At 45.0% G+C, this 27452-nt stretch overlaps 1 protein-coding gene across 2 annotated transcripts in view; it reads left to right on the forward strand.

The window, feature by feature from the left end:
- LOC119972771 (grainyhead-like protein 2 homolog) overlaps positions 1-9943 on the forward strand; it is a 136715-nt gene extending 126772 nt beyond the window's left edge. For both annotated transcript variants that reach the window (XM_038810116.1, XM_038810117.1), the window contains exons 13-16: positions 1031-1119; positions 4819-4904; positions 7234-7298; positions 8762-9943. In XM_038810116.1, coding sequence (XP_038666044.1) covers positions 1031-1119; positions 4819-4904; positions 7234-7298; positions 8762-8876 — 355 coding nt within the window. In that variant the 3' untranslated portion in view covers positions 8877-9943. The remainder of the gene's footprint in view (positions 1-1030; positions 1120-4818; positions 4905-7233; positions 7299-8761) is intronic.
- Positions 9944-27452: the final 17509 nt, after the last annotated feature.

Here is a 27452-nt window from a genome sequence, read left to right on the forward strand (position 1 = left end):
CCCCCTCCATCAGCAGCCAGTCTCTTGCCCCCACACAGCAGTTCATAGAATCCATAGAATCTCTACAGAGCAGGACCCATTGCGACTGTACCAACTCACTGAAAGAGCACCCCACCTAGGCCCACTCCCCCGCCCTATCCCTGTAACTGCATCTAACCTGTACATTTCTGGACACTAAGGGGCAATTTTAGCATTGCCAATCCACTATCCAGCATATCTTTGGTCTGTGGGGCAAAAGTGGAGCACCCCCCCCCCCCCCCCCCCCCCCCAACCACACGCCAGACCCCAGGCTGAAGAAGAAAGCTGCCTCTCCAATCAGAGACAGGTTCTCTCCCACGTCCACCCCTGATTGGGTCACTAGTATTCCTAGCGGTGGAAAATGGTTGTGAACGCGGACCCAATACTCGTGCTTTACAGCTAAAATCCATCAAGTCTGCCCAGCCTTGGGTCTTCTCTGTTACCCCACTATACAATACCGATTGCCCTCTGTGCAATCATGATTTCCCCTTCGTTCCCAGTATATAGTTAGTTGCTCAACATGGGGGGGGGTTGGTTTGAAAGCAGATGTCCTTCAAATTGGCCTGGAGTTGCAACTGTTCTTTGCCCGAGGGCTTTTTGAGGAGTTAGTTCAGATCCTGTCAAGACGTTTCACCGTGACCGTAAGATATGCTCAGAAACCTAACCTTCAACCTCAAATTGTAAGGAAATCAATGCAACACTCGATTTGTATTTACAGCAATGGAAAATGTAGGTACCTTGCTGAGTGATCAAGGTATGAAATGGGCACCCAGATAGAGAAGGCCAAATTACAGGAATCATTTAGGATCTAATTGGATTCTGCTCTAGTCAGCGGGATGGGGTTTGGGCATCCTTGAGGCTACGCCAGATAGAGGAAGTAAGATCGACCTTATTCTTTGTTATCTTGTGTAAAGGCTAAGCATGCTGTGCAAGAATACTTAAATCTTTGAGATGATAATTGTTCCTCAGTGGACCTGAAATTCTAACAAGTAAGTTTTATTTTGTCAAGCAGTGTCCTTGTGAAAAGGTTGTTCCGATCCTTAGACGATGAATATCCACCAACCGCTACCAAACAGATAAAAGAGGACGTGCACAAAAAAGGTACTTTCCTGACCTCCTTCACTATCTTATCTTGTGATTAAAATGGTGCTTTGCAGGACTGGCGAGATGATGGCGCGGTGGTTATGTCACTAGACCAGTAGACATGGGTTCAAATCCCACCACGGCAATTCATAAAAATCGGGAATGTGAAGCTGGTCACAGTGGTGGTGACCGTCAAGCTGTCATCGATTGTCCTAAAAAGACCCATCTGGTGTTCTAATGTCCTTTAGGGAAGGAACTCTGCCATCCTTACCTGGTCTGGCCTACATTTGACTTCAGACCCACGTGCAGCAGCCATGGCGCCCAGGCCCCACATGTAAATACTTGCGCCAATTTGCGCCCTCGTGACTTTGGCCTAAGAGTGGTGTAGCATCGTGGAAGGATGGAGCACGACGTGCCCAACCCGCTAATGATATTGAAATCCACGCAAATGACAGTTTTGCATAGATCTGCCGGTACGGGGCAGCAGGGTAGCATGGTGGTTAGCATAAATGCTTCACAGCTCCAGGGTCCCAGGTTCGATTCCCGGCTGGGTCACTGTCTGTGTGGAGTCTGCACGTCCTCCCCCTGTGTGCGTGGGTTTCCTCCGGGTGCTCCGGTTTCCTCCCACAGTCCAAAGATGTGCGGGTTAGGTGGATTGGCCATGCTAAATTGCCCGTAGTGTCCTAATAAAAGTAAGGTTAAAGGGGGGGGGGGTTGTTGGGTTATGGGTATAGGGTGGATACGTGGGTTTGAGTGGGGTGATCATGGCTCGGCACAACATTGAGGGCCGAAGGGCCTGTTCTGTGCTGTACTGTTCTATGTTCTAAAACATTGATTTCGCTGCCAGCGGACGGCCGGAACAATGAGAAATGCCACATCTAATTTGCACCCAGAGAGGCACCAACAAACAGCAAAGACACAATGACCAAATAATTCAGTTTAATATGTTAGATGAGGGATAAATATGCACCAAGGAGAATTTTACTTTTCTTCAAATGGTGTTATGGGCTTCTGCCTGACTGAGCAAATGGAGCCATAGTTTTGCATTTCATCCTAAAGAGAGAGCACCTCCAGCAGAATTGTCAGTTTAGATTAAAAGTACAATTCCCGAGGAGGCGGGACTTGAACCCATAACCCTTTGATTCAAGAGGCGATCATGCTGCTGCTGACGCCTGATACCCCCAGGCCCGGCGAAGGGGCCTCCATCAATTTCCGCTGACCCCCTCAGCCGGGATTTGGACTGCAAGCTAACGGACGCTGAGCAGGAAGAAAAAGTTGACGTTCCATCTCTTTTGAGGTCGGCAACCCACAACGCAGAGTCAGAAGTCAGTGTGGGAGAATTCTATGTTTACACTTTGTACAGGGGCTGCGGGTAGAAAATATTCCACGCTAACTGTCTTGGGCGGGTGAATGGAAGATGCGGCCGAGCTCCCTCCACCTGAATAGTTTATCTAATTGGATAAGATTGTTGTAAATGAAAGAAGTGGGACAGTGAACTGGCGGAAGGCTAATTGGTCCGTTGTGATATTATGGGTCCCTGGCAGAGCTATCCACATCTTCGGCCATTTCCCTGTACCTTGTTATTTTATTCATATCAAATATTCATGCACTTCTGTTTTAAGAGTTATAGATTTTAATTTATAACTGTTACTGGTAGGATATCTTTGCTTTGATTTTTTTTGGGATGAAGAATTTGTTACTGAGCAGTTGAAATAATTTTTTCCCAATTTACCAGATAATTTTGAACACTAACTCTAACACTCACATTGTTTTCTTTTCTCTCGGCCAACTTCAATATTCCTGTTTTCACACTGGCTGAGACCCAGTAACTCGCACACACCAGGACTTTCCTCATCTCCAATTATCTTTGTCCCTATATAGGGCAGCACGGTGGCCAAGTGGTTAGCACAACCGCCTCACGGCGCTGAGGTCCCAGGTTCGAATCCCGGCCCTGGGTCACTGTCTGTGTGGAGTTTGCACATTCTCCCCGTGTCTGCGTGGGTTTCGCCCTCACAACCCAAAAATGTGCAGAGTAGGTGGATTGGCCACGCTAAATTGCCCCTTAATTGGAAAAAATAATTGGGTAATCTAAATTAAAAAAAAAAAAAAAAATCTTTGTCCCTATATCTTACCACATGACCCATTTACTCACAAAGACATTGGGAAGCTCTTAAAAACTGCCTTTTACTCAATCAGCCGCTCTGTCATTTTCAGAAGGCAAACAGCCACTTTGTCATAAGGCTTGATTCCATTCATTGGGAATATACACATTTTGTTGTCTATTGCCCTGAGGGGCTGAGGTACCGTTCCATGTTTGCCAGCTGCACTTCAGTATCTCACACAAGTAGCAGTAATGCAGGTGTGGTCACATGTTTGCAGGCCATTTGACTGTGAAGAACATTAATTACCGGCAGCCCAACCTGCCCATAAGCTTCACTGTAACCCCTGCCACTAAACAACAACCCGCTTCCCCTCACTCTCTTTGCTGCTCCTTCCTACTGCCCTCTGCTCTCTTCACTGATTCTCCTCACTCCCTTTGCTGCTCCGTCCTGCTTCCTGCCACTCCTTCCTGCGTCCTCCACCTGTCGTCTGCCGTCTGATCTGCTGGTCCCCACTATTCGCTCTGTTGCTTCCCAATCCCTTTCACTGTCCATTGCTCCCTCCACTCTCTCCATTTCCCGCTCCTTCCCACTCTCTTCCCTGCTCCTTCTCACTGTCTGCTTTACTGCTCCGTTTTCCACGCCCTACATTTCCTGTGCCCTCCGTTTCCCACTTCTCCTCGCTGCTCCCTCTTGCTGTCCGCTCCACCACATCCCACAGCTCCAGCCACAGGAGAGGTGGGCATTGCTGAGGCAAGTCTAGGTCCATGAGGGAGCCTCAACATGCCAGTGCCTTCAGAGACATGGATGGGAATAAATCAATACCAGGCCTAAACAGGTAGGCCCTAGAAGTGGAGGGAAAGCCCCTCTGGCAGAATCATTTGGGCCCTGGGTGCGGCCTTTCCTGCCCATGGCCTGTCATTGGGGCATAGAGCCCCTGGCTCCAGTGGGCCCCGGGCAAGCCGCTGGGAGGCAATCTCCATTGAGCTGGCCACCTCCACACATGGCTGGCGGCTCTTTACCGCCAATTAAATGCTGGGCAAACCACACATTGCTCCTAATTGGGGTCTTAACAATGTTAGTTGACGGCCCTCCTCTGTGGCGTGACAGCCTGTCCTCTCCCCAACCTGCCCATGAAAGTTCCCAAGTGGGGAGAATGTTGCCCCGGATGTGGCTATCGCCCTATTTCCCCAGCCCACCCAATCCAACCTGGCTCCAAGCACTGGGAAAATCCAGTCCATTGTTTTACTTGCAGGCAACCTCATTAGAAGACATTTTACTGGGTCAGAATCTGATCAGAGAAATCATTCTTTCATTTGAAGGTCTGATTGTATCTGTTTACAAACCACAGCGGTTCCAAATTAAGCTTCCCTCAGACCTTCAGTGTTGTGAAAAGCACAGCATTTGATGGCCACTGATAAACCCCAGTGCTCTACGGAGGGTGACAAGCCATCCTTTAAAAAGCCTTTCTTCAACATATTCAAACAACTTGCTTTTTAAAATAGTTTTCAATCAAACTGATTGTGAAATCCAGACTCTACTGTAGTTATGCAGCGATTCATTTTTCTGTGACATTAGGGTAAATGTATGTTCAGCCTTGAAACATTTGTGTTTCTAGTCCTGCTCTACGTACGGAAAGAGTCTGATGAGGTGTTTGACGCTTTGATGCTGAAGGCTCCGACTTTGAAGGGGCTAATGGACGCAGTAAGTCGTTGCTTTTATCTTAAAATCTGAGTAGCTCCCGACTTCAAAGTTAAGTATGGGATGTCAAGCTGGAGTAAGCGAGCAGTAATGTGTAGGTTGAATGTCAGCTGTGTCTGCACTGTGACTTAGCCAAAGTTAAGAGAGGGAATGGAGTGTGTGATCTCTATTTTTACGCCCTACCTCCAGAGAGAATGGCGCGGCATGCAAAGAGTCAAAATGAGGCCTTATGAAATTAGCGGCCTGAGATCATTGACCTCCAATCCTGACCTGCTGAGGTCATTGACCTCCGTTCCTGCCCTGCACCATTTCATCCTCACTGACTTTCCAGTTGGCCAAGGCTCCCATTACAAGGAGATGTTATGTGTCTGCATGCATTGTAATGTTAAAGTCCTCGCCAGAGCAAGGGATACAATGGGCTGGAGAATAGCACCACCATCAGTATGATGTATAGAGTCACATGGCAAGAGACTTTGAGAGAGCAGTTTGGAAACTGAAATCTAAGTAAGCAGCCTGACTGCTGTCATGTGAGAGCACCTTTAAGAAATGGGTGTTTTTTATAGAATAACTGTAGTGGGTGTACCTTTAAGAAATGGGTGTTTATTACTGCAGTGATGTCAGAGAGTGGGTGGAGCTGCGCTGTCTTTCAGTTTTTTACTTTCGTTTTAGGCTGTTTGCTGCAGGGTGTGTTTTGGTTTTGTTTTCAGAGCTGGATAACTGCAGTCACAGCCAGAAGGGGTATTAGTCTCTCTCTGTAATCTAAAAACTGTAAATCGATCCTTTGGTGATTTCAAAGGGATAACTGCTCTCATTAGAGAATTTAAACCTGATCTCTGTGTTTAAAAAGGTCTTTTGTCTTCTGGATGTTTTTTTGGGAATTTATTAAGGATTACTTAGTGTTGTATTCTTTGGGGGTTGTATTTGAATTGATGGTTGGTAAGATGTTCACTATGTTTTAAAAAGGTTAACTTGTGTTCATAGAATAAACATTGTTTTGCTTTAAAAAATGCTTTTCCATTTATGCTGTACTACACCTGTAGAATGGGCTGTGTGCTCCCCATACCACAATCTATTAAAAGTTGTGGGTCAGGTGAACTCCATTATACACTATGGGGTTCTCTAAACCCTGGCCCATAACACTGCATGGAACAGCTCCAATCATGGCCATACCTTGGATCTGTAACAGTTAAAGGCTAACAGTAAACACTTCTCGTTTAAACATGCAAGTCTTAATCTCATCATTGAGACACCTAAAAGAACCCATTAATACACCATATGATGGCAGCAAACAGAACCATAAATACATCATGGTTGGCACCAGTGGAATCTTCTGAAATATATTATCAACAGTAGGTGGGTGAGGAGGGGTATACATTTTTAAAAATCATGCCTGATGTGACCTTAATAAAAGGTCAGGAGTAGCCCTGTAATGTCTGGAGCCCAAATGCAGAAGCACAGCAGGAAGTGACAGCTGGCCAGGACAGGCCAATTTAATTAAACGATTTATTGTCAGAACTCTTGTGGGTCCAGAGGTAAAGGAATTCTCCAGCCCCATGTGCCAACATGCAAACGCTTCCTTGGCATCCCCTTCTTCCCCTCCTCCCACCACGATCACTGCCAGATCCCTCTTTACCCCCCTAGCTGCTGGGGACCATTCCTACAGATTCCAGCCTGCAGTCCCCTGCCACCGAATTCCCACTCGTGCCAGCAAGCCAGACAGTGACTCCAACCAGGCATTGAGCATCAGACCCCAGGATCTTGTATTTAAATGAGTCCGGGCCATTAAGTTCAGCATATCTCCAGATTCCGGGATTCTGGAGCGCACCGCCTGCTTTGGAACTAAGTGTACTGTTTCCACTGCCATTGAACCCTCTCCATAACACCCCCCCCCCCCCCCCCCTTCAATATCAGATCCTGTGTACGAGTGAAAGTAGTCAGTGGGTGTTGGCAGAAGCCTTCCACCAAGTTGTCTCTGTTAGGTTAGTAAATGAATGAAAAGTGTGGAAAGGGAGGATGATTTCCCCCCCGCTCCTGGGGCCCTCCATGAGCTAAGCATTATGCAGTGAGATGATTGGGTGAGGGTCACCCACATTAATTCTATTCAAATGTCGAAACTTGTTTTCGGAAATTTTCAGTTTTGACTCTGAGCTCAGGAGACAAGCCCTCCACTTTGGGGAGAAAAAGAAAATCTCAGTTTGGGGAATGCATCATAGCCAAGGAATTCCAGTCTATTTGACTTTTGAAGGCATTAATCTTTGAGCTGAACACATTGACCCAAAGAATCCATTGACGGTGAATGCTAATCAAACCTCCTTTCTCTTTGCGATGTTAGTTATCCGACAAGTATGGATTACCAGCAGAGAAGATTGGAAAGATTTACAAGAAAAGTAAAAAAGGGTAAGGAATAGTGAGGTTCTTCAAGTCAAAATGGTGACGACGAAAATGGGAAAGGTCTTTGGTGTCTTTAATGATAAAAGCTAGATTTTAAATCAGTAGCAAACATTCTTGGACTCCATCACTTTGCTGTTTCAGGATAAGTTACAGGTTTTAAGAAATTACCAGCACCATTTATCAACTAGAAATTGAGGGTGACGTTATCCTGTGTTTTCTATCGAAAAGCCTGAGTGTTCATAGATAATAGCCACACATTCTACCCCACCACAAAGACACAAGAACATGGGATTATATACTCTGAATTAGCATTCTGTGAGCCTACAGAGGAAAATGGCGATACGCAACAGGAAGGCATGGTGGCACAGCAGTTAGTCCTGCTGCCCCAGTGCCAGGGACACAGGTTCGAGTCCGACCTTGGGTGACTGTGTGGAGTTTGCACGTTCTCCCCATACCCGCGTGGGTTTCTTCCCACAGTCCATAGATGTGCCGGTTATGTGGATTGGCCATGCTAAATTGCTGCTTAAGTGTCCAAAGATGTGCAGGTTAGGCGGATTAACCATGATCAATGCGCGGGGTTACGGGGATACGGTGACGGAGGTGGGTCTAGGTAGAGGGCTCTTTCGGATGGTCGGTGCAGAGCTGATGGGCCGAAAGGGATACAATGAAAAGTTTGCCCTTTCAATTGCCGCCAGTTCCTGGGGCAGCACGGTAGCATAGTGGTTAGCACAAATGCTTCACAGCTCCAGGGTCCCAGGTTCGATTCCCAGCTTGGGTCACTGTCTGTGTGGATTCTGCATGTTCTCCCCGTGTGTGCATGGATTTCCTCCGGGTGCTCCGATTTCCTCCCACAGTCCAAAGATGTGCAGGTTAGGTGGATTGGCCATGCTAAATTGCCCTTAGGATCCAAATTGCCCTTAGTGTTAGTTGGGGTTACTGGGTTATGGGGATGGGGATAGGGTGGAGGTATGGGCTTGGGTAGGGTGCTCTTTCCAAGAGCCGGTGTAGACTCGATGGGCCAAATGGCTTCCTTCTGCACTGTAAATTCTATAATTCTATGAAAGTTATTTTGTAACTGGATTTGGCGATCCTAAGGAACTTTACATTGCGTTAAGAATGGATGCAGAGATTTTTTTCCTGTAATAATCGCACTGTTTATGTCTTGATCGAAGTGTAGTAAACACTGGTTTTTTAGTATGGTCAAAACTCATCTGAGAGTTCATTTGACCCAGTGATTCTAAAGTATTTGGGAGTGCTCTCTGTACTTTTTAACTTTACACAAGAAAATTGTGGCGGTCTTTCAAGAGCTGGATAACAGGGCACTGTAAAGAACAAAAAATAGTAATGGTAGTCTCCAAAGACGTGCTTTGGCCCAGTGAACAGAATGAGCATTGGATGTGTTACAAATTGAAGCTGCAACGATTTCCCCCCCCCCAAAGATATTAAATGTTTCTCTTTTGTTAAACTAGAATTTTGGTGAACATGGATGACAACGTCATTGAACACTATTCCAATGAGGACACTTTCATTCTCAACATTGAAAACCTGGGTGAGAGCTTCAAAATCACGCTGACTGAAATTTAACATGGTCTTGGGACTCACAGCGAATGGGAAAAAAAGTCCTTCCTTGAAAGATGGATCACAATCTGATAATCTTAACAGCTGCAGACCTGACTGCAAGTTAACTATCAATGACTGATGAAAAGGAGTTTGCTTCTATCAAGTGGACAATCGTTGTACATACTTCAGAAATCAATGAAGCTGAACTGGCATTTCCTCTTGGGCTTTACTTCACAACATATAAATATTGACTGTTTTTAAAAAAAATATAGTGCTAAATTATTGCCTCAAAGACTTTGGAATAGGCAGAATGGTGGTGTTACGGTGCGGACAATATTTTAGCTCTTAGCCGGATATTTGGTACGGACATCCGTTACGACTCGGCCTGGCATCCTCCTCTGTTTTTTTTGCTTCCCCCCCCCCCCCATGCTGATTTCCCCCCCCTCCGTGTTTCAGTCACTGGCTCTAGTCCCACACCACTTTCTCCACACCAGATGTATCCAGCAGTACCTCAGAACACACGATTGTGAAGTCCCTCCAATTGGAGAGCAGTAAGATGTGCTCCATTGCCTTTTAAGGTAATTATGAGAGTTTCGACATGTGATTGCATTTTAGTCGCATGCATTTGTGATCAGACTGGCATACACTTAACACTGCAGCCGGCCACACATGTGCGGCCTTGCTTTGGTTCTTTCTCTAAGTAGCGCCGAGGACCAGTAACATCCATCTTTAGTAGAATTTGACACTAACTGAAATAGAAATAGCAAATATAATTGTAAAAATGTCTATAATGTGCAATATTAAAATTTTACATCAGGCATGTTTACTGCCATTATACTTTGGGCTGAGGGTTTTCATGGTAGCTGTGTATTTTTATTTTTTAATATGAAACCTGTTTCCTTCTTGTCTATATATTAAGTTTGAAAGGCATCATGAGATTACTGTATAAACTACTATCCAGGGTATTTAAAGGATTTGGGAGACTTGAACATTTTTACAAATTGAGAAAAAAATCTGTATACAAGGTAATATTTTTGGAAATGGGAGTCGGGATCTTTTCAGACTTTAAAAAGACAGTTGTATTTTATTTTTTGTACATTTTTTTTTTAAAGAGCAAAATAAACTTCAGACTGTATATGGATTCCAGTCATACTTTTTCTACTTGGGGAGAGGCAGTCGCGAGCAGGGGCCAATCCTCCCCTCCCTTGACAGGCCGACACGCAGTCTGACTCAGAAGTTCGAACATTAGCAAATGTTTCACTCACCCTCGATCTCTCCCCTCCGTCGCCACTCCTCTTCACCTCCCACTCCTGCCCCTTCTCTCCTTTCTGCCCTCCTTTTCCCTCCCTCCTCACCTCATCCCTCCTCGTCTTTTCCCCAACCCCCCCCCCCCTTCGATTCCCTCTTCTTCGACATTTTCCTGCCCCCCCCTCTCTCCTTCCCCTTTCCTCCCGCTACCTCCTCTGCTCCCATTCCATTTACTTCCCTCTTACTCCCCCGTCTGCCCATTTCACCAACACTCTTTTTAATGTTTCTTTCAGATTGCTCTTGGTTACTTTTCACTCAGGCTCTTTTCTTCCAACTCTCGGCCCATTGTTTATTTCTCAGTTCTCTCTCGCTGCTCTCTGTCAGCTGACTAAAGATCGTTATCCCTGCCCAAAATTGAAACAGCATTTGCTTTTTAAAGAGTAGCTTAAAATGACACGTGTGAGGCCACACGTTAATTTATAAAGCACCGTGTTCTGCTCTGGTTTCAATATTTTGTCTATGTAGCTACGATTCTCCAAGATGGTATAAATGAAATGAATCTCTCCTACCCCAACACACACAAAAAAATCTTCCAGCCACTAAACAGCTGTCAAAAATCACGCATTTTGTACGAGTGATGCCTGTAAATCAATTGGCTCAAATATTTCCCTCACATGAGAGTGGTTACCACTATAACCGTTTATTAAAAAACCCTTTAAGGTGTGATGCTCTGCTCTGTTTTGGGGGAAGGGAACTTTTGGACTTAATAGAATAGGAAGTTAATAGGACAAGACCCGGGTAAGAGGGTTAGGATATGAGAATGGCTTGGCTGCGGTGGAATGACAGTGATACCTAGGTGGAGATCGTGAGTGGATCACTGGCCAGAGGAAGGATGAAGAGGGAGCAGGTGAACGAAGACTGTCACTAGACGGGACATGGGAAGTAGGGTAGCCGTAGTTTTAATTTCTTTACAGGTGCTCCGGTTTCCTCCCACAGTCCAAAGATGTTGCACGGTAGGTGGATTGGCCATGCTAAATTGTCCCTTAGTGTCCACAGATGTGCAGGTTAGGTGGGGTTACAGGGGTAGGATGGGGGAGTGGGCCTAGGCGTGGTGCTCTTTCTGGGGGTTGGTGCAAACTCAATGGGTCAAATGGCCTCCTGCACTGTAGGGATTTTATGGGGATGTGAAGCAAATAGAAGTAGAGTATTCAGTTGTGAGGTAGCAGATACTGTCATGTTTACTCTTTATTGAAAAAGTTCTTTCCAACATGATCTCTAAGAATTAAAAACATCTGTATTAGAGCGTGGAAGAGAAGACAAACTGCTTCTGTTGGAATCCAAATATTTGAGGATCCTAAAGGAAGGAAGGTGATTTGATTTGATTTATTATTGTCACATGTGTTAGTATACAGTGAAAAGTATTGTTTCTTGCATGCTGTACAAACAACACATACCATACATAAGGAAGGAAGGAAGGAGAGACTGCAGAATATAATGTTAGTTATAGCAAGGTGTAGACAAAAGATCAACTTAATCCGAGGTAGGTCCATTCAAAAGTCTGATGGCAGTCAGGAAGAAGCTGTTCTTGAGTCGGTTGGTACATGACCTCAAACTTTGGTATCTTTTTCCCGACGGAAGATGGTGGAAGAGAGTATGTCCGGGGTGCGTGGGGTCCTTAATTATGCTGGCTGCCTTTCCGAGGCAGCGGGAATTATAGATAGAGTCAATGGATGGGAGGCTGGTTTGCGTGATGGACTGGGCTACATTCACAACCTTTTGTAGTTTCCTGTGGTCTTGGGCAGAGCAGGCTCCACACCAAGCTGTGATACAACCAGAAAGAATGCTTTCTGTGGTGCATCTGTAGAAGTTGGTGAGGGTCGTAGCTGACATGCCAATCATTCTCCTGATCATTCTCCTCCTTCATCTTTTACAAACTCCTCTTCCTTCAAATCTGTATCCTGCCAGCAAAACTATCCTAAATGTCATTGGTCGTTCTGTACAAGTGTCTTTGCCAGATGGGTTCTTCAGATGAACAGCAATATTTCATATAGTTGGAACGGTTTTCTGCTTTGGAATGAGATTTGGCCTTTTGATTTTTGCCTCTTGCTTTCCTCCCCTTACTGTCTAATCAGATTCTTGTTTTTAAATACATTTAAAGTACCCAATTTTTCCCCCCCAATTAAGGGACAATTTAGTGTGGCCAATCCACCTAGCCTGCACATCTTTGGGTTTGTGGGGGTGAGACCCACACAGACACTGGGAGACAGTGTCCCTGGGCCGGGATCGAACCCGGTCCTCTGCGCCGTGAGGTAGCAGTGCTAACCACCATGCCGCCCTTTGTCCAGTCAGATTCTGCTCTCTAATTTTCCTCCTGCCTTCCATATTAGTCTTCGCCCTGGGCTTTTCAATATTATTATCTCCAGATGTGATAAATAAACACTTTACTGACAATGGCTTTCCTATCAACAGCCCATACTCAACTCTTTTGCACACCGCGTCCTTAATATCCTTTCTTTTGAGAGAGGGAGTTTGGGCGTAATAAATGAGTTGACAACAAGACTGCCAAGTTGTAGCCAAGTGGGACAATTTATGTATACGGCTTTGTCAACTAGGTATTAATTCACGCAACTTAATTCACACAATTTAACAGGTTATACTGCCCACCCTCACTATGGATAACAGAGCATTCAGAAACCCAGAAGGAATTTGTCTCATACATTTCTCAAACTCTGGACTTCTTAGACTCCTGGTAGTCGCGTTGGTCTTCTGTCGCCTGTTCAGACTTTTCGTTGTTTTGGGATCCTGCGCAGAGGTAATTTCTCATTTTTGGATCCGTTTTCTCTCCGCTACAACGAACAAGGTTTTGAGCTGCTTCCCTTTACTGTAAACAGTTCATTGGTCAAACCAGTCAACCGACCATTTATCAGGGCACATCATTGATTTCTGTCTGGCCTTTAGCACCTAGCATCAATTCCTAATCTACAACATTCCTAAGTAAGAAGGTTTTCTCACACTTCCAGACGCCTTATTAATTTACGCTGAATCTGGATAGTTTAGGACAATTTCCTGTAGTTATGAGCAAGTATGCAGGCTCAGGTTGAAAAGATTCACTTAAAGTTTGAAACGGTGACATTTGGAGTTATACAAACATGTCAAAGCTGCAGAATTTGAATACATGGTTTGATTCTTCTACAATGTGTGATTCTAAAATTCGATTTTTTTTTCACGAGGGAAGAAGATTCGTTACAGAATTAAAATTCTGTTGCCCTCTGTAGTATCTATTTTCTCATGTCACTTCTTCACCCAAGGCCAGTAAACCTTTCACGGTAGGGATAATGATGAGGTAGGTTATGGATGAACAGGTATTTGTTTGAATATTAATTCTTGGGGTGTGTGCATTATTCCCCCGCCCCCCGATTCCCATTGACTCCAGTTTTGCTAACGCTCCTTGATGCCACAATCGGTCAAATGCTGCCTTATAGAATCCTTACAGTGTAGAAGGAGGCCATTTGGCCCGTCGAGTCTGCTCCGACCCTCTGAAAGAGCGCCCTATTCCCGTAACCCCACCTAATCCGTTGAACATTAAGGGGTAATGCACCTAACCTGCATATCTTTGGACTGTGGGAGGAAACCGGAGCACCCGGAGGAAACTCATGCAGTTGAACAGTTTGCACATTCTCCCCGTGTCTGTGTGGGTTTCACCCCCACAACCCAAAGATGTGCAGGTTAGGTGGATTGGCCACGCTAAATTACCCCTTAATTGGGGGAAAAAAATAATTGGGTACTCTAAATTTATATTAAAAAAAAGAATATTGTCAGGGCCCATGGCCTTTGCTGTATCCAGTGCCTTCAGTCATTTCTTGATATCATGTGGAGTGAATTAAATTGGTTGAAGACTGCTCGCTGGAGGAAGCTAAGATGAATCTTTCACTTGGTACTGCTGGCTGAAGTTTGTAACAAACTGTGATTCTGAACTCAGCCACAAAATCTATTGTTTACCTTTAGGTGCAGAAATCTGGAGTGTGTTCTAACCAAATGGGAAGTGTCCTGTAATGAGTGCTTGTCGCCTGTTTTTTCTGGTGCTCGGAGTGCCAATAAACACCCTGCTTTCTACCAGGACTCTAGCTATATTTGTAGCATCAGTGGGGAAATTCCCTGATGAGGTCACACTTAATCCCGTTTCCTGCACTGAGGAGTTCCGTCCACCGGAATTCCTCAGTGCAGAAGAAGACTAGGCCACCATTTTGAAATGGGTCGACTCCGGAATACCCCCCCCCCCCCCCCCCCCAACAAATCACTTACAAGGGGTTCCTCAGGCCACCCCGCACCCCACCACGCAGGGCACCCCGTGCCTGGTCCCCAGTGTGGGAATAATGCGAGCCTGGCACTGTGGCACTACCAGTCTGACACCACCCCTTCCAGCTGGCACTGCCACTTGGGCAGTGCTAGAATGGCACCTAGGTGGCGCTGACAGTGCCAAGGTGCCTGGGTGGCACCAGCCTCCCCGGACAGGCGCCGGAATGTGGCGACTGGGGGCTTTTCACAGTAACTTAATTGAAGCCTACTCGTGACAATAAGCGATTTTTCATTTTCATTTTTCATTTCAATGCCAGGGTAACACCCTGCCTAGGGGGCAAACACCTGGGCGCCTCCATTCCTCCGGGAGACCCCCACGAGTGTCATTCCAAATGGGAACCAGCACTGAACTGGGGCAGCACGGTAGCATGGTGGTTAGCATAAATGCTTCACAGCTCCAGGGTCCCAGGTTCGGTTCCCGGCTGGGTCACTGTCTGTGCGGAGTCTGCACGTCCTCCCCGTGTGTGCGTGGGTTTCCTCCGGGTGCTCCGGTTTCCTCCCACAGTCCAAAGATGTGCAGGTTAGGTGGATTGGCCATGCTAAATTGCCCGTAGTGTCCTAAAAAGTAAGGTTAAGGGGGGGTTGTTTGGGTTACGGGTATAGGATGGATACGTGGGTTTGAGTAGGGTGATCATTGCTCGGCACAACATCGAGGGCCGAAGGGCCTGTTCTGTGCTGTACTGTTCTATGAACGGTGCTCACCCGAGATCTCCGAGGCGAGGGGGTTAGATCCCACTCCTCGGGCAGATTGCGGGAATGCCTATTAGAGTGACGGTAGCACGGTAACATAGCGGTTAGCACAATTCTTTCACAGCTCCAGGGTCCTTGATTCCTGGCTCGGGTCACTGTCTGTGTGGAGTTTGCACATTCTCCCCGTGTCTGCGTGGGTTTCCTCCGGGTGCTCTGGTTTCCTCCCACAGTCCAAAGATGTGCAGGTTAGGTGGATTGGCCATGATAAATTGCCCTTAGTGTCCAAAATTGCCCTTAGTGTTGGGTGGGGTTACTGGGCTATGGGGATAGGGTGGAGGTGTGGGCTTGGGTAGGGTGCTCTTTCAAAAGAGCCGGTGCAGACTCGATGGGCCAAATGGCCTCCTTCTACACTGTAAATTCTATGATTCTATAAGTGAGACTAGCTGTCTCACTCTAACATGCAGATTTGCAAAATAGTGATCCTGCCCACAATGAGCAGGGTTCGGATCGCAACGGCTCAAGAGATCGCGTTAGACCTTGGGAGGCGTGGTGAGCTGGGTAGATCGTGAAGACCAGTACAATCCCAATATTAAATCAGGCAGCATCAGTGGAGTCAAGACCTTTAAAAACAGTGGGTGGGACCCAGATGTGGAAGCTCCATCCCATTTCTGACAGATTCCAAATTTGACAGGAGGGGAAAAGGAAGGGGTGGGTTGGGGCAGGGTGTGAATTACACAGGAGAACCTGAACATAGCAGGGCCATTTGAGCTTGGTGCTCAGTTCAAACAGACTCTATTTTGGCTGTTGAAATAGTCTTAACCTGTAGTGTGGGAGCCACAAGTTGATGGAGCAGACATGAACTCTCTTGCTGGATGGCTAATATCTGTTTCACTGTCATGATCTGCAGTTTCTTTTTAAATCCCCTGCTCTTTAAACTGTAAAAGAAAACTTCGGCTATCAGCAAATATTTTAAAAAATCATCTGCTGGACTGCTTTGTTTGATAGGTCAAGCATCTGTTCGAGCTCTTTCAATAGAGTTCTTTTTGATATTTCCCCAAGAGCTAATCTTAATGAATACTTGACTTTCAAAAACTACAATTATTTCAGCACAAGTTTCTGTGTTCACAGTTTGATTGACAATTTAAATCGGTTATTAAAAGATTGGGTGTATAAACAAAGATTTTTTTTTTTATAAAAGAGATTAACCACTTGAAGAGATTTTAAAACATTGGTGCTTTCATGAATGGGAGATTCTTTCAATATCAAGTCTGCATAGTGAGTTAGCACTGCTTTCTCATCACGCCGAGGACCCAGGTTCTGTCCGTGTGGAGTTTGTACATTTTCCCCGTGCCTGCGTGGGTCTCACCCACACAACCCAAAGATGTGCAGGGTAGGTGGATTGGCCACGCTAAATGGCCCCTTAATTGGAAAAGAAGAATTGGGTACTCTAAATTTATTTTTATAAGTCTGCATAGTGAGAGACATTAGATTTTTAGAAGGTTGTTACTTTTAGAAGATCATTTTTTAAATCTACACATGGCTACGGAGGTCTGCCCATGGTGGTACTAGGTGTGATGGCATGGCAGGATACAAGTGGCTTGGAGGGGAGGGGTTGAGCTGGGGGAGGGGACTCTAAAAATCGTCTAAAACGTGATCCAGATCCCAAAGAACCGAGATGGGTGTTCTAAAGTGTCTGCTTCAGCACCTGTTCTCCACATCCCCTCCCCCGGAGCAAAGGTCCTAGGAACACGTTTTAACTGAGGCAGGTTGGATCAAGGCGGGAAGCTTCCTGATCGAGTTACCCACCTCGGGAGCCAAATTGCAGCCCGTTAACTCTGTTTCTGTCTCCACAGGCCTATTGTTTGAATTATATTATCACCCGTGCCTGTCTTTCAGGGGCCCCGCTTACTGTGGACACCTTTGTTTTCACAAACACTTGGGAGAAATGTTCAATGTTGTCTCAAAAGATTGTTTTTTGTATTCTCTGTCTTCAGTTCTTACTGATTTGTATCCTTTTTTTTTGGTAAATTTAGTGTACCCAATTCATTTTTTTTTCCAATTAAGGGGTAATTTAGCATGTTCAATCCACCTACCCTGCACATCTTTGGGTTGTGGGGGCAAAACCCACGCAAGCACGGAGAGAATGTGCAAACTCCACACAGACGGTGACCCAGAATCGAACCTGGGACCTCGGCACTGTGAGGCAACAGGGCTAACCCACAGCGCCACCATGCTGCCCCTCTGAATACAAACAAAGAACAAAGAAAAGTACAGCAAAGGAACAGGCCCTTCGGCCCTCCAAGCCCGTGCTGACCATGCTGCCCGACTAAACTACAATCTTCTACACTTCCGGGGTCCGTATCCTTCTATTCCCATCCTATTCATGTATTCGTCAAGATGCCCCTTAAATGTCACTATCGTCCCTGCTTCCACCACCTCCTCCGGCAGCGAGTTCCAGGCACCCACTACCATCTGTGTAAAAAAAACTTGCCTCGTACATCTCCTCTAAACCTTGCCCCTCGCACCTTAAACCTATGCCCCCTAGTAATTGACCCCTCTACCCTGGGGAAAAGCTTCTGACTATCCACTCTGTCTATGCCCCTCATAATTTTGTAGACCTCTATCAGGTTGCCCCTCAACCTCCGTTGTTCCAGTGAGAACAAACCGAGTTTATTCAACCGCTCCTCGTAGCTAATGCCCTCCATACCAGGCAGCATCCTGGTAAATCGCTTCTGCACCCTCTCTAAAGCCACCACATCTTTCTGGTAGTGTGGAGACCAGAATTGAACACTATACTCCAAGTGTGGCCTAACTATGGTTCTATACAGCTGCAACATGACTTGCCAATTCTTATACTCAATGCCCCGGCCAATGAAGGCAAGCATGCCGTATGCCTTCTTGACTACCTTCTTCACCTGTGTTGCCCTTTTCAGTGACCTGTGGACCTGTAGATCTCTCTGACTTTCAATACTCTTGAGGTTTCTACCATTCACTGTATATTCCCTACCTGCATTAGACCTTATTGTATCCTTTTGAGACGTGTTAAACCTCTCCATGAGATTTCCACTGCGCTTTTCATGAATCTGCGATCAATCGGGTACCATTCAATGTCTGGTGAGGTGCTGATTCCTCATTTCTTTAGTGAATGATTGAGTCTGGCATGTTCATCACCGTTGCCCATTTATCTTCTGCACATCAGTCAGTTCAAAACAGAATCACACTGAATGCCACAAAATGTTTTCTGTCCGACATTTTAATCAAATGGAACTTTCTTTCTTTTATAAATGCTTATTCTTTTCAATACATTTGGCAACATCAAAAATAGAAAGTTAACTGCAAAATACACAAAAAATAACATTCAATTCAAAGTAAGTCTTTAAAAAAATCAATAATCACAGCTTAAAACATACCCAGCCCCATTAAGTATTAAAGCGTACTTATACCCATCTGCTAAACACGGTGCAGTTAGTGTCAATGAGCTTTGTAGCTGTTCTCCTCACAATATCCACAAGGTAACAATCAGACTAGCATGCCATAAGCATGCTACATACACACTATGGCATGCACCATGTACCACTGTACGGGAAACCATGTATACTTGATTGTACAAGCAAACAATTAAACACAGAAAGGGAAGTATTAAATTGTGCCAAAAACATGGCCAATCATAGCAAAATCATATTTTTGCCTTGTAAAGCTAAGATACAAATATCTTCAATTTTGCACAATTTCACCTGAAACCTGAATAAACTGGCTGCGCACGACGAGGAACTTAAGTTGTGTGCCCAATGACAGGAGCAGGACGGTGTGAATTACACATCAGGAATCCCTCTCCAACATCGCTGCTGAAATGTTTAGCATCCTATTGCCTCAGTATGTCGTGTGCATTATATTCATGTTAAACTCAAAGTTGTTCAAGCTCCTGTGAGGTACTGTACAATAATAATAATCTTTACTAGTGTTGCAAGTAACATTAACACTGCAATGAAGTTACTGTGAAAAGCCCCTAGTCGCCACACTCCGGGGCCTGTTCGGGTACATGAAATGAAAATTTGCTTATTGTCACAAGTAGGCTTCAAATGAAGTAACTGTGAAAAGCCCCGAGTCGCCACGTTCTGGCGCCTGGTACGAGAATTGAACCGTGCTGCTGGCCTGTCTTGGTCTGCTTTAAAAGCCAACTATTTAGCCCAGTGTGCTAAACCAGCCCCTCCCATGTAGGGAGAATTCAGAATGTCCAATTCAGCTAACAAGCATGTGTTTCAGGATTTGTGGGAGGAAACCGGAGCGTCCGGAGTAAACCCACGCAGACACAGGGAGAACGTGCAGACTCTGCACAGTGTCCCAAGCCGGGAATCGAACCCGGCACCCTGGCGCTGTGAAGCAACAGTGTTAACCACTGTGCTACCACAAGAATGCATTGAACAATTAACATGTAGTTCCAATTAAAACTAAGTGTATTTTGGGCATCCTTGAAACCAGATTGTGGAGTGAGACAGATTTTTCCACTGAGGGGTTTTGTTTTATTTTTCTTAATGTGATCGAATAGGAAAATTGTTTTGGCTCAGTTGCCAAGGATCGTTTTTACAAGGGGAAGGGCAATTATTAACAGTTACATTACATTTGATTACCCCACGTCTTTTAATCCACTGTAGTTTTGGAATCTTTATGAACAGCAAAGACTTACTTTGCAATACCAAGTGAAGAGCATTGGCAAGATTGAAATTTGGATATGTACCTGCGTGGTTTTGACCTTCATGCCATGCCTGCTCGATTAATAAAAAATGATCAGTGCGATTGCTTTCAAGGCGATATTCAATATAGTAAGGTCCATTGTAAGACCTTGAAAATCAGAGTTGTTTCAGTAAAGGCTATCACAGCGCTTCCTTTAAATGGGAGGGCATTCAGTAAATCTTCTCAGGTAACAGGGAAAACAACCAGATATATCATTAAATATTGTGCAAAACGTGAAGGTTAAATAAAGTAAGATGAGCAGTGGTTAGCACTGCTGCCTCACAGCACCAGAGACCCGGGTTCGATTCCGACCTCGGTTGACTGTCAGTGTGGAGCTTTCACGTTCTACCCATGTCTGCGTGGGTTTCCTCTAGGTGCTCCGGTTTCCACCCACAGTACAAAGATGTGCAGGTTAGTTGGATTGGCCATGATAAATTATCCCCAGGTGGGGTAATGGGGATAGGGCGGGGGATTGGGCCTGGGTGGGCTGCTCTTTCAGAGGGTTGGTGAGATCCGATGGGCCGAATGGCCTCCTGTGGGACTGAGCAAGGGCCGTTTCTTCTTTTAGCTACTAACACAATCTGCACTAAGTGTAGTGACGTGCAGGATGGGTGGATTGGCTATGCTAAATTGCCACTTCGTGTCCAGGGATGTGCAGATTAGGTTGCAGGGTTTAGGGGGATAGGGTAGTGTGGGTGGAGGAGGGGACCTGGGTAGGGTGCTCTTTCAGAGGGTTGGTGCAAACTCGATGAAATTCTATATGATATACATTCGGAGCAGGAGTAGGCCATTCTGCCCCTTGAGATCATGGCTGATCTGATTGCGAACTCCACTCTACTTTCCTGTCTACCCCTTTGGCCCCCCCTTGTCAATCAAGGATCTATCTAACTCCGCCTTTAAAATAGTCAATGAAGGGCGGCACGGTGGTTAGCACTGCTGTCGCACGCCGCTGAGGACCCGGGTTTGATCCCAGCCCCGGGTCACTGTCCGTGTGGGAGTTTGCACATTCTCCCCGTGTCTGCGTGGGTCTCACCCCCAAAATGATGTGCAAGGTAGGTGAATTGACCACGCTAAATTGCTCCTTAATTGGGAAAGAAAAATCATTGGGTACTCTAACTCTGCCCTCCACTGGACAAGAGAATTTCACAGACCAATAACTCTCCGAGAAAAAAACTATTCTTTTCATTTCCATCTTAAATGGGAGATCTCTTATTTTTAAATTATGTTCTCTAGTTCCATTCTCCCCCATAAGGGGAAATATCATTTCAGTATCCACATTGTCAAGTTGCCTCAGGATCTTATGTTTCAATATTCTCCCCTCTTATCCTTCTAAACTCCAATGGATACAGGCCCAGCCTGACTAACCTTTCATCCCAGGAATCAGTCGAGCTGAGCTGCTTCTAATGCCATTAAATAAGTACGCAGTACTCCAAATGGTGTCTCACCCATGCCCTGTACAACTGTAACAAAACGCCCCAGCTTTTATATCCACTCCCCTTGCAATAAGCAACAACATTCTATTTCCCTTCATAATCACTTGCTGTACATGCATACTAACTTTTCCAGATTCATGCATTGGGACACCCAGATCCCTCTGTATTGCAGAGTGCTGCAGTCTCTCTCCATTTCAATAACGTGCTGCTTTTCTATTCTTCCCGCCAAAGTGTTACATTGTCCCACGTTATATTCCAGCTGTCAAATTTGTGCTTGCTCACTCAGACTCTAATCCCATTGCCGACTCGTTAATGTCCTCTTCGCAGCTTACTCTCGCAACTTACTCTTCTACCTATCTTTGTATCATCATCAAATTTAGCAAACGTACGTTCAGTCCCTTCATCCAAGTTATTGATATAGATTGTAAATAGTTGAGGCGCGGGTCCCTGTGGCAAACCACTCGCCACATCATGCCAACTCAAACAATGACCCATTTATTCCTACTCTCTGCTCCCTGGTCTGCGTTTATTGTCCGTCCTCTTCGCCCTCAATCTGGACGGTTAACAGTTAACCATTTTGGTGTGTGTTTGGAATCACATGTCGGCCTGACCAGCCAAGGCCTCCGATTTCTTTCTCTAGGACATTAGTATAAGGATGTTCGGGTGGGTCGCGGAAGGCAGGGTGTTTTGTTCGGTGAATGATGAGGGTGTTGTAGGTCTGGAATGTTATGAACAGATGCATTCACACACCTCAACCACCTGAAGGAGTCTTTTGGTGCTGCTGCCACGCCCTGGATGTGACATTCTGCACAAAAACTGTCCTTGGCACCTGCTCCTTTTTAAAAAGAATTGGAGTACCCAATTCGGTGCAATTTAAGCGTGGCCAATCCACCTACCCGGCACATCTTTGGGTTGTGGGGGTGAGACCCATGCAGACACGGGGAGAATGTGCAAACTCCACATGGCTAGTGACCCTGGACCGGGATCGAACCTGGGTCATCGGCGCTGTGATGCAGCAGTGCTAATCACTGCGCTACCGTGCTGCCCCTGCACCTTCTGACATTCATCGTAAAGGCTTCCTAACCCCCACCCCCTCAATGGAAACATGACCTCCTTCCTGGCCTCCACGTATCTGAGTAATATCACCCAAATGGAGTCAATGTAGCGAGGAGTCTTCTCCATGGCATGGCAACATATTTCTTGTCACTGAGGGTTCCAATTTGATTACCCAGCATCCTGCAGTGTATTGTTTTAAAGATGGAAAGTCTTCTGGAAACACGTGGTTCACTCCGAACGCAATTCAGCCCCCACGCAATGCTACAGAGATTGGCAGCATAGGAACCTGTGGCCATACTACCGGCATGGAGATGAGGTGGGTACACCAAGTTTGCGTGCTGTCATTGTTTAGCCGTTGAGAAGAATCGTGACTGATCACTGGAAAGTTAAGAGCCAGTATTCCCACCCACTCTCCAATGTGACCGTCCTACTTCCAGAAACAAACTCTTAGAAAATCAAGTAAGTGCAGAGATTTACCTGTTTAATACTAAGCTGAATTTTATGGTTTCTCTTGACTTATTTATGTATGTGAGCATCACTGGCACTACCAGCATTTATTGCCCAATTGTCCTTGCGAAGGTGGTGGTGAGCGGCCTTTTTGAACCACTACAGTACATGTGGTGTAGGTACACCCACAGTGCTGTTAGAGAGGGAGTTCCAGAATTTTGACCCAGCGACAGTGAAGGAACGGCGGGCGATATTGTTCCAAGTTTGGATGGTGTGTGGCTTGGAGGGGAGATTGCAGGTAGGTGGTGTTCCCATTCATCTTCTGCCCTTGTCCTTCCAGCTTGTCGAGGCCATGGGTTTGGCAGGAGCTGTCGAAGGAGTCTTGGTGAGATGCTGCAGTGCATCCTGTAGATGGTACACACTGTTACTACTGTACAAGGAGTGTGTGTTTGGTGGACATGATGCCAAACAAATGGGCTGCTTTGCCCTGAATGGTGTTGACCTTCCTAAGTGTTGTTGGTGCTGCACCCATCCAGGCAAGTGGAGAATATTCCATCACACTCCTGACTTGTGTATGTGGACAGGCTTTGGGGAGTCAAGAGATGAGTTACTTGCTGCAGAATTCCCAGCATTTGACCTTAATTTATAGCCACTGTATTCACATGGCGAGCCAGCTTAACGGCTGGTCAATGGTAACCTTAGGAAAGGGTATTCAATGACAGGTAATACCATTGAATGTCAAAGGAGATAACTAGATCTTTCTTCTCCAGGAGATGGTCCTTGTGTGCGGGATGCCAGGGAAAAGGATGGATTTGGTGCATTTTAAACCAAAGATAGATAAATCAGGATGTTTGCTAAATGATAGGAAGGAGGAAACTATAAATGAACAAATCGATTTAGGGGTGCCTGTACAGATATCACCAAAATCTTGTGGACAGATGCAAAATGTAATAAAAACACCAATGGATTGTTGACTTTTATTTTGAGGGGACAGTAATAAAAAGTGGTAAAAGTCATATTAGAGTTATATAAAACTCTAGTTTGACCTCTTTTCGAGTACTGCATTCAGTTCTGGACCTCAGGATGGATATAATGAAGATAAAGCTTCAAAGGGATTGCAGCACTGATTCATCAGAAGGGCACCAGAGCTAAAAAGGTTCAATTATGAGGGCAGGCTGCATAAAAGCTGGCTGGCATTCCCCTGAGTGAACAAGATGAAGGGATTAAGTGACAAGCTAATTGAGGCGATACAGTTCAGCCATGATCTAACTGAATGGCAAAAACAGGCTTAATCCTGTTCCTTTGTTTCTTATTGATTAGCGAACATTGCCCTGCAAGAAAGATGAGAAGAACAGAAGTAATTTGGACGAGTCAGCCACCACATGGAGGCTACAATCACGAAAGCTGGTTAAAAACTGCGGATGCTGGAAATATGAACTAAATACAGAAACTGTCTGTTCCATTCTGCCGGGAGGTCATCAGCTTCTGGTAATAAATTTATCTTTCGCTCAATAGATGGCGCCTGAGCCTGTTAAGTATCTTCTGCATTTTCTGCTTTTACCTCTTTACAGCTGTTCAAACTTTGAAAAACACCAACATTGTGCTTCCATGCAACAACATTGCAAAACCAAACGTGCAGGATTTCAGAGCTCACCAGTACCAATGGCCTCTCCCTTTTTAATTGCAGATTTTTTAAAAAATGCAATACAAAATGAATTTATCAAAGGGAAAACCAGCAGCAAGATTAAAAATAATTAGCTGGTAACTATTTCATTCTGCATCTTCCAATAACAATTTGTTTTGTCCCACAGGACAATACTGTTGAACTGAGGGGGCACACTCCTCATTTGCAGTAGAACTAAGCACTCATTTATACCGACAAATTAATGCTATTGTGTGAGGAAACAATGGAACTGTTGAATTTATTCTCATTAAATCATCTCTGTGCATCAGCATGAATTTGTAAACATGAACAAACTGTACCCAATGGTTATAAAATATGCAGTATGATGTTAAAGCTTCATCAATCAAATCTCTTGCAGGCCTAAACCGGACTGATTTCTCACCATTATTTCCCCTGAGGTTCAATCATTTCAAAAATGAATTTCACAAACGTGCTGCCCTCTGATTTTCCTCATACAACAGGAGTGTAAAAATCCAAGTGCTTTCTTGCAGGAAGTTGCACGAGCATTATGTTAAAATGAACTCTAAGATGTTTGAAGAGATTCAACAACTTCATTATCATCTCACTGATACACGACAAAACACAGTAACCGATTTTTATCCTAAGCAAATGTTTGGAATTCTCCACATGTCAAGGCTTCAGATTATATTTTTGTCTAATGTACAAATGGAAATGATCAGCCAAATGAAATAAGTGAAAGTGGAACTCTTATTATCAACAGAGCAAAATAAACTTGCAGAGAAAATCCCAATAAACACCTTGCTTACTTTTACACCAAGATGTTGCAGAGTTTACATAACATAGCTACACAGCACAAGCTGGCCACGGGGAGGCCATTCGGCCCAGGATTCAATGAAGGGAGGAGAGAAAGCAGCAACCACTCGAGAGTGAGAAATTCTAACATTTCAAGCACCACACAGCTCAAAGCACATATCAAAGAATTTTGTTTGCGGATAAGCTACAGAAACCACTTTTTAAATGACTAGTGTTTCTCCTTTGGTGTTGCATGCCAATGTAGAGCACTTATCCATAACATTCGTATAAACAATTCAGTACTTAGAACCCTAATATAAACTTAGCCAGCCACAGACCAATACAAAGAAGTTTCTTGTTGGTAGTTTGGCCAATTACCTCTGATTACCCAGTAACTGAGATCTGTATAAACTAGATCTGATGTCATTGACAAACAGCTGCCAATTCCTCTTCGACTAAGATGTGGGCAGTGTAGCTCCCAACTTCAAGATACATAAATCCTGCAAAGTCCCAGATCTACTGATCTAGTAGAAAACTTGAGCATTAGTGACTGAATTCTGCTTGGTCAGAGAGATGGCTGTGGCAGAAAATGTTCTTTTTTCTGCATCCCAATGACAATTTTAAGATTTCCCCTCAAGTACTATGTAGAGCTCATTCATCACTAATAAATGTTTCTAAACTGTAACTTCGGCACTGTGTTTTCTCTTGTATCTTTGCATACCGTAAATTGCAATATAAGCGCCGACCTTTGGAGCCCCCAAAATTCCTTCCAAAAACGAGCAGAGTGTAAAATGTAAATCGCCAGTGTGGGTGGTCGCCGTTTTGAATGCGAAAAACCCACCGGTTGTCCATTTTAAATTGGTGGCATGTTTTATTGAATTCATCAATTCGACAAACATACCTTGAAGTTATGGATTGACAACGTATGGAATAGGTGTTTAGCTTCCCTATGTAACGAATGACGCTTACTAGCATGGGACATGTTCTGAGCCCGTACAACCAATGAGGTCAAAAGCTGCCTGCAAAGAAATAACAGCCACATTGCAGTTATATGACGATGTTTCATGTCCGTGTTTCAACCTTTGGAAACATATACTTATATACTATAATCACAACCAAAGCGTTTTAAAACCATCCAATTCATTGTCTTCGGTATCTGATGCAGAGAGTTAATCAAATTCATTCTGAGACACTTTGGCGATGACACCATTGTAAGGATCGCGCTCTGGGTCAATTTGATGTTTTGGTTTCAGATTCATCCCTCCGCAACAAATCATCTTCTTCCTTATATCCATTGAATTGGATATTCTGCATTTTGCAATGCTCTGATGATACTTGGTGCATCAAGAGCATCCCATGATTTGATAATGTAAGCACACAAAACATCAAGTGACGCAGCACTCATTATCCACTCTCTGTGAAGGGTCTTCCTCCATCAACCAGCCACCGCCATTGCCATTGGCAGCTTCAACGCCGCTTTTCCCACCTGACATCAGCCTTTGCCAATATCTGAGAACATGATACTTCAATGGTTTGTTGGGGCATGTTTCCAAAGGTTGAACCACGGACATGAAACATCGTCATATAACTGCAACGTGGTTGTTATTTCTTTGCCGGCAGCTTTTGATCTCATTGGTTGTACGGGATCAGAACATGCCCATGCTAGTAAGCAGCATTCGTTACATAGGGCAGCTAAACACCTATTCCATACGTTGTCAATCCATAACTTCAACCTCATCCATTCAATCGTTGTCAGGGACATGCACAAGAGTTTCTCCAGGAAACTTGATGCTCAGCGTGATTTTACATTTGAAAATTGCCACAGGCTTTAATTTAATTCTGTCGGCCATGTGGGTCAGTAACACCGTGTCTTCTCATATCCTGTGGTTTTCATTGCTTGTTTTCGGACCTATCCACTCCACGGTTTGGCAGCTGGGAATGTACAAGTTCATGGGCTTTTCATCCATGTTGTCAGTGTGATTGAATGTGTGCTCGTGTTTTTGTCGCTGTCTGATGATGAATCGCTGGAATCCAGCAATTTTGGCATCCAGGTGCTTTGGTCGTCTATGAACAATGTTGGTCTTCGGCCTCATTCCAAAAGTGGCAATAACGTCTAGTTGTTGCTCTGAAATTTTTGTTGGACTCGATTTGATTTGGCCAACTTAAGTGCATATATATTAATTGCCGTCCTGGTGATAATGG

Source organism: Scyliorhinus canicula, chromosome 10 (assembly GCF_902713615.1).
Source record: "Scyliorhinus canicula chromosome 10, sScyCan1.1, whole genome shotgun sequence".
NCBI lineage: Eukaryota > Metazoa > Chordata > Chondrichthyes > Carcharhiniformes > Scyliorhinidae > Scyliorhinus > Scyliorhinus canicula.